The 8,009-nt window shown below is 41.1% G+C and overlaps 1 protein-coding gene across 1 annotated transcript in view; it reads right to left on the bottom strand.

Moving 5' to 3' along the window:
* Window positions 1-1,830: 1,830 nt before the first annotated feature.
* The window catches only part of MYO18A (myosin XVIIIA), a 305,757-nt gene continuing 299,578 nt past the window's right edge, over window positions 1,831-8,009 (bottom strand). Inside the window, exons 41-42 of the mRNA XM_018563429.1 lie at window positions 5,102-5,224; window positions 1,831-3,205 (exon numbers count right to left, since the gene is read on the bottom strand). Coding sequence (XP_018418931.1) covers window positions 1,831-3,205; window positions 5,102-5,224 — 1,498 coding nt within the window. The remainder of the gene's footprint in view (window positions 3,206-5,101; window positions 5,225-8,009) is intronic.

Here is an 8,009-nt window from a genome sequence, read left to right as displayed (position 1 = left end):
GGGGGGGGGGGCGGCGTTGCGCCGACCCCCCCGGATGTTACGCCACTGGCTGAATGCCCTTCGTGGTAGAGCAGGAGGAGACGGGAACCGGGACGGAGCGGCAGGAGGCGGAGACAGGAGATGGGGCGGACGCACTAGCTGAATGCCCTTCTTGGTAGAGCAGGAGGAGACTGTTTTTTCATGGTTCTCATAAGCACAAACATCATGCTCAATTCTGGTAGATGGACTGTGTATGCCCTCATGAATATTTAAATACAAAACATGCACTAAGTGTGAATGTTAAAAAAAAACTGCTACAGAGTGTTTAGCATAGATGTATTTCTATACAGTGTATGCTTGTATGCAGATTCCCTGCTGCATGTAGGTGACAGGTCCACTTTACAACTTGGTATTATAATGAAAAAACATAAGAACACAGGGCTGTAACACAGAAGAGGCAGCTTCATCCCTCTTGGAATGGAAAGGGTTACACAGCAAGGTGCTAGATTGCCGCAAAGAGACCATGGATAATAAAACAGGCGACAAGAACTGCAAACTGCTCCTGCTGTGCAGATTAATTTTCAGTCTGTTCACTCACTAGCTTCCCTAACAGAAAGAGCTACACAATGCTTAGCAGAAGTACTATTTTCAACAAATATGTATAAAAGGGATATTTGCATATCTGTGGATCACAAAACTCTTCAGGACTGGAAAGATTGAGGTCACTCAACAGGAGGTGTAGGAACTGAACAGAACAGAAGCACAGCCTTTAAAACATAACTGTGCCCTAGGCTTGTGTTTTATGTGGCGTGGATTTCCAGGGCTGGCTCCGTGTAAATGCGCAGTCTGCTCCAAGAATTTCCCAAGAACATCTATATGGTATGTGTATGACATTTCCAACGCACATCCTAAAAAATGTTGCTCTACGTGTCCTTGCATTTCTTACAATAGTTGATACATGCAGCCTGTTTTAGCTGCATGCTGAGCTCCAACTGATTCCTAGGACAGACATATGATGAGACAAACAGCTTAGCACTGCCTGTTGCTTTCCTGAATGTTGCCTGACCACATTAGACGCCGCAGGCACAATCAATTTCATTGCTCCTCCATGACGTACCCTCTTGGCCTACCGTTCCTGGGAGAGCATTGAAAAATGGGTGGTCACAACACAAAATCTTGGATGACAAGTATTTCCTGCTTAAATTATAACACTTAAGGCAAAGATATCCTTTTGAAAAACCAAAATGCAGCACTCGCACTGATGAAAGAAAGTGCTTCTTTTTTTTTTTTGCATATTCAGGCCTGCAGAGCATTGCAACTGTGATCACTGCATCATGGGTGCAATGCACAGGATCCTAAATGTTTACATAGGTATAGACCTACCCTTATGGGGCTGGAGGAAGTAGACTACAAGCGCAGTCATGTTACCTTACTTGTGCTCTATTGTGATCTGCAAGTTAATCTGCCCAAGTAGCAGATGGGACTTGTAGTCTTTCCATCCCTATAAATGGATCTATGAATAGATGCAGTCAAGCAAAGCTGTGCCGAATTTAAACACAGACAGTATTGGTGTCTTCCATTAGTTACTTCATATAGGTTATGAAGAGGCTCATGGCAACTCCAATTTTGATTATAAACCACTGACAACTGCACAGTATTTATAGTCTTCACATCAGAAGAACCAGTCCAATATTTTAAAATAAGCCACAAAACACTACAAAAGTGAATATGAGAGATTACATCACAGGCTTTGTTAAAACAACTGCAATCCAAATGTCACCCTGAGTTAATGTTAGTATTTCACACCGTGCAGAACATGCTAGGTCCACTCACGAGCAAACACCTACTGCATTAATCGCTTTCTGGCCGGTATAAATATTTCATCACGAGACTGTCAACCTGCTTCTTCCTCTTTTTATCCTCCTTTTTTGACTGCTTAGTGTTTTTCTCATCTTTCTTGTCATTTTGAAGATCTTCATCTGGGTCCCTTTTCTTGGGCCCTTTTTTCACACTACCTCCACTACGGTATGATACTGTAGAACCAGATGAGGAGTCTGACTCAGATGATGATGATGAGGAAGAGGATTCAGATTCTTTCTTCTTTGACTTCTTCTTGGATTTCTTGGAGCGTTTTTTAGAACTCTTCTTTTTGCGATCATCCTCAGATTCTGATTCAGAACTACTTTTTCGAACTCTGCTCTTCCTGCTTGGTGCCCGAGAGAATTCCATAGCTGAGGCTGACCTCTTGAGTCCAGAAGATGATTCTCCTTTTTCTCTGTGTAAGCTTTTCATACTCCGTACACTTTTTGAATCATCTTCATCAGAATCAGGATCAAGACTCTTTCTCTGGAACTTGATAGGCTTATAGCTCAGGACCTCATTGATTGCAGCCTCCAGATCTGGATCTAAGTAATTACGATGAGACACTGGCTGAAGATCTCGGCTTTCCAATTCATTGTCTTCTGCCCCTGGTGTCCTTGCTTGGGGAGGTACAGAAAAACTACGCCCAGAATGCTGGCTGTACAAAGAGCGACTATCACTAAAACCAACACTAACCGAGTCATCAAAATCATCTAAACTGCTTCTGGCCATAGACAATCGAGTGTCTGATCGGTTTCCAAGAGTAGGGCTTTCTAGGCTGAAGTCAGATCGCCTACTCAGTGAGGGACTTACAGCTGACAATCCATTACGCGTCTCCTCTAATTTGGAAGTACTTCGCCTTAGACTTGGAGGACTGGTAATACCAAAGCTCAGGGTTGATTTTGTGTCATCTTCATCTTCCAAACCCCGCCTGCTAGAGAGGCGACTTGACACAACAGACACTTTATCAAATTCAGGGCTTGCAATTGACCACCTCTTGTCAAGTCCTTTCCTTGCCCTACTGGATGCCTCAGTAAATGCTTGAGAAACCATAGATGAACGATCATCTAGATCTTCACTGCCTTGAGATTTTCTCCAGGAACTCACTGATAACGTATCATCAAGGACACTTGCTGTAGAGTCCTTCTGAGACTTCCGGAAAGATCTCTCTGGGGACTCGGGCCTCTCTTTTAGCGTTGAGAATAGTGAATCCTCATCGCCTTTACCACCTATGGAGTCTTTAATAACTGCTCTCTTTCTATAACTCAGGGAACTCATTACAGACACTGGTCTCTCCTCCAGCTCTTTCCCTTGTTTGACTGGCTTGGCTTCCTTTCCTTCTTTTAAATCTGTACTTTGGCTAAGTCTTTAGTTTGAGTATGTGTGGAAATATGAAAGGTGAATCAGAAAGAAGACAGAAAAAAAGAGTTAAATATAAATGAAAAGAAAAATGAAAACGTAAAAGGTGATATCTTAAAAAACAGAATAGAAAATAAAAAAAGCTTAAATGCTATGTAATAGAAGGAGAAGAAAAATATAAACTTGTGTATATCAAAATAATATAACTATGCATTGGCAGGTCAGAAATAAAACAAAAATGTACTTTTTTTTTGGATGGATCTATGAGCTGGTTTCTACTGACTGAATACTATGCTGTCAGAAATGGGTGATGCTAAAAGTAACACAACACAGACAATCTAATCTTGAGCAAGACTCCTATGGTTAAATTATATATTTGGCCACATGAAAGAATTAAGAGCTCATAGCAGACTATTCGATCTCAACAATATGCCTTGAAAAATTAGTTTGGGGACATTGGCTCTTTGAGTTGCAAAGCTGTGGCCTGATGCTAATTGCTGGGAAATGACTAATGTATAGCATGATTCAAGCTGGCTTGAGAGCACCCCAAGTTATAAATTGTGATTGGTTTCCTGCTTAATGACGCACACAATTTGCTGATGACCCTCAGCAGAGGGATGCAGGCTGACATAAACATGCTCCTTCAAGAAGTCTTCCACATCTAAGGCCTGTCCAAGGAGTGAAATAGACAATTACCACTGCAGATTTCTGGCACAGCTCCCTGGCGTTTAGTACTCAATTTAGCTATAGATGTATACAAAAAAAAAATCATGTTGTATACCTGACATAAGTAAATAATTTACTGCAAATTGTACAGTCAGCTATTGGGTAAGGGTGTTTTAAAAAGCACACAATATTCAGGGCCTATTCATTTTCTTTATGTGAAGCCAGCTGTCACTGAAAAATCTTTGGAACTTAAACCTAGAAGAATTTGCAATTGTTTTCATAATCAAAAGACACAAATTTAGAAGGCGAGATTGAGAGACAGATGGCAAGTGAGGGTGAGAAGATTAAAGAACATTTTAAAGGTAACCTACCTTGGGCCTTCTAAATGTATCACAAACACAGATGTGCGACTAAAGATGAGAAGCCGTATTTGTGATTCTAAATAAATTGGTTCACATTATATTTAACTGTAGATTTTGTTTTGGATGGAGAGTGGTGCAGCTGCAAAAGACTGTACTTTGTCGCTTCCAAGAGGCAAACTCTCACAAGTGGATTCCATTTGTAGTAACAACTGCCAGAGGTAGGATGGTGCCTTACTCATTGTGTCTTGTTGAGTCTCTGACATAGGTGATGAGGTGAGATGTCAACAGGGACCCAGAGAACAATAAAAACCAGTCAGGGTTTATAAGCCCTCCCTACTCAATACATTCCACATTATTTATCCCCACTGGTTATTCTTATAGTTTTTAGAAGTTGATGAAAATGCTAGTAAATCAGTGGAAATGTTCCCATCTTTCTAACTAAATTGGTAGAATCTTTAAATATGTCTAACAATTTAGCAAGACTTCAGCAAAATTACACCTCCTTTGGTTTGTATGAGTGCTTTGCTTCGCAAGAGAATTATACATTTTACCATTATCATCAGGCACATGAAATGGCAGGGAGCCTGTCCCTAGAATAAAAAAAGGAAATGGTGAGCTGTGGCTTAAACACTGCATCTGGTTTTTTGGACCACCCCAATGTGACACCTTTGAACTGTCCACATGTGTACTCTGCAGTTCAGGTCTGCACAAATAATCTGTCCCAATGTCTGCAGATACTTGGCAGGGTTTAGAACTACCTGCCAAATGCTGCTGTTTAACCATCCGTCTGAATATATCTTCGAGTATGTCACATGAAAGAAGCCCAGACATGTTCAATTACAAGGAAGCAAAATTTCACATTAACATTCACCAACCTTGAGCTCTTTAAACTGCCATCATCTGAGAAGGCTTTGGAAGAACCTTTGTTCTTAGACAGCCAAGACTTTACACCATCCACTCGATCATCAAGCTCCGAATCTGCATCTGAATCTCCATCACTGTCAGACAATAATATACAGTTAATAAGTTTAAGTCCCCAAGAACCCAAAACATGCTTTATCTGTACTTACAGAGTTAGATTTATTACAATAGGTAAAGAAAGAGAAAAGGATAAGGTTATATGAATACAACAAAGGATTATTGATACATTTGCCATTCCTGGATTTAGTATAACAAAAAGAAATAAACTGCCAGCAATAATACACGAAGCATGTAAATTGTTACAGATTTTAGATTGAACTATCAGGGACAATGTTAAAGTGACATTAAGGGGAAACATTTCTCTCTCCCCCCCCACTGCTAATGTAAGGACTTACCTTAAATGATGCCTCTTAATCCGACCATCTTCTTTCCCGTAGTTTTCAGCTGTCCCTCCAACGCTGGTGCGGGTCTCCGATCCAGCGCTGACTCCTCTGTCCTCCGCTTCCCTCATGTCCCATGGAGTCTGTGCGGGTGCAGGCTACTCCATATACTTACCTTGTGTCTCTCCTTGTCTCCAGGCCGAACATCTGAACTGCGCATGCGCCAGCCCCAAGATCCTTTGCGGCCGCACAACAAAATTTTCAGATGTTCTGACGGGAGCACGCGGCGGAGACACAGCTAAGTATTAACCCTTTGAAAAAGTTTTTTTTTTAAAATCGGATTGCATATATCTCCTGCTTGCTAGCAGGAGATATATGCAAAAACATGCAAGGGTTTAATAACGCTTTAATAACGCTTTAATAACCTCAAAGTAATCAATTTCCTTGGCAATTTTCATGCTAAAGCTTTAAATATATATGGCATGATGGTATTGTTATTTGTCCGGGTGCTGTAGCGCACCTTCAGAAATGTCAAATGACTAACCTTTTGACTAGCTGACAACCAGGACCTCAAAAGCAAGTATCATACCCAATGAATATTACAGTGTCCCAGCAAATTGTGACTCAGTGACTGGTTGTTTTAATAGATCCTGCTTCATGGGTTCATCCACTACATAATAGTAAGAAGTGATTAGGCTCCTTAAAGTAAACCTATTAAAAAAACAAATATGACACCACCAATGTCGACCACCTCCAAATAAAATATTTCCCTGGCTTACTAAAGAGTCACTAACACAGAACAGATAATGAGTTTTTACTTGACTATAAACTCCGATTCCAAATGTTTCAGGTCATTGACAGTCAGGCCACAAGTATGCGCAGAAGGAGACAACCAAAGACAAGACCTATAATTATTTCATGACAGGTTTCCTGTAAAGCAATATTATTATACCCATTATAGCAATGTTGTATAATGGGTATAATAAGGTATGCATTCTTCCCTTTACCTTGCTATCCTACCATTGGAACCCATCCAAATTCCCATTTAGGTTTCAACTCTGAAATTCAGTGCTTGCACAGTACTAAAGCAAGCAAAGCTGTCTCTATATATTACAGGAGGTTTTCTGCTATAGATTTTCTCACGAGATTTCTCATCCCTAATTAAAAGATAACGGTGCCACATCCTGCAGGATACAAGTTTCCATGCTATAACTCACTCTGCAAAAGTTCCCTTCTTGTAGCTGCAGTTATTGTTCAGGTAACAAAAATCAACTGAAAAAATTGACTTTTGTCAAGTCGGGTGGAGCTGGCCAGGGATCGAATTATGGCCGAGACCAGAGGGAACGACTGAAGTTCAGTTTGTATATGGCCAGCTTTAGTTGGCTACTAGCTAAGACAAAGCAGGTCCTTCTCATTCACTATTGCATTAAGCAGCCGAAACAACTCACTGATCAGGATGTTATCTCTAATTCTAACCAGCACAGATGTCTCCACAGATGTCTGCACGGATAGATTTAACTTCAACGCCTGTTCTGCACTGATCAGCGCGGCAAAAATAGTGCAGGGAGCAGTTCGGGCGGGGGGTCGTTCAGATCCGCGGTCGCATGAACGGTCCCCATAGCAATGTATGGGATCGTTCATGTCGGCGGATCCGTGCGGACGAACAGCCCCGGTGTGAACGGGGCCTGACAGGGATTATAACCCTTCCCTAATCAATCCAAACTAGCTTTAGCTCTACATACAATTTTAGAAATAAAAATATGTTAAGGGGTGGCCTCAGGGCACAGACAAATGCATCAATGGTGTGGAATTTTTCTGGAAGCTTCATTTATCAAAATATATCCTACAAAGGAGTAATTTTGGGATGTTCCTTTATTTCAATTCCCCTTTAAAAGATAAAAGCCGCGTCAAGCACACAATTAGAATGAGAATACTGCAATATAAATGTGCAACAGAATTCACAGTTCTGTATTGTTCTGCTATCTCCCACAGGGCCTTGTTGCATTTAAAATCTACTTGTGTCATTATGACAGCCTGGTAAAGGTTTAGCATCAAATGGGAATGCCAATTGCTGTGCCGACAGACTCACTCAGGCAGCTGCTTGCAAACCTGAAAGCACCACGGGTAATTTAAACCGACTCGCCTGTTACAATAATTTAAAATCAATAAATATTTCAGCATTTCTGGCCTGGCGTCCATATTGGAGATGACTAGAGCAGAAGGCTGGGCGGCAGGATAGGCTTTAAGAGAGAGCGGATATTTCAGCCAAGGCAGCGTTACATAATATTTAGTGATGCTCTGTAAAGAAAACTAATTTGCAGCACTGAGTGTATTAAAAGGCTGCTGTCACAGCAATATGTCATCAGCCGAACTCTTCGTCCTCACACCGGCAGCTGGTGCAATTCATCAGGGAGATTGCTTACAGGTGAATTTACGAAAAAATTTACAAAAATGACAAGAACATTCATAAAAAAAGAGGATC

The sequence above is a fragment of the Nanorana parkeri genome, unplaced genomic scaffold, assembly GCF_000935625.1.
Source record: "Nanorana parkeri isolate BGI_ZX_2015 unplaced genomic scaffold, ASM93562v1 scaffold663, whole genome shotgun sequence".
NCBI lineage: Eukaryota > Metazoa > Chordata > Amphibia > Anura > Dicroglossidae > Nanorana > Nanorana parkeri.
The sequence above is the reverse complement of the archived record's forward strand: the minus strand, read 5'-3'. Positions and strand labels throughout refer to the sequence as shown.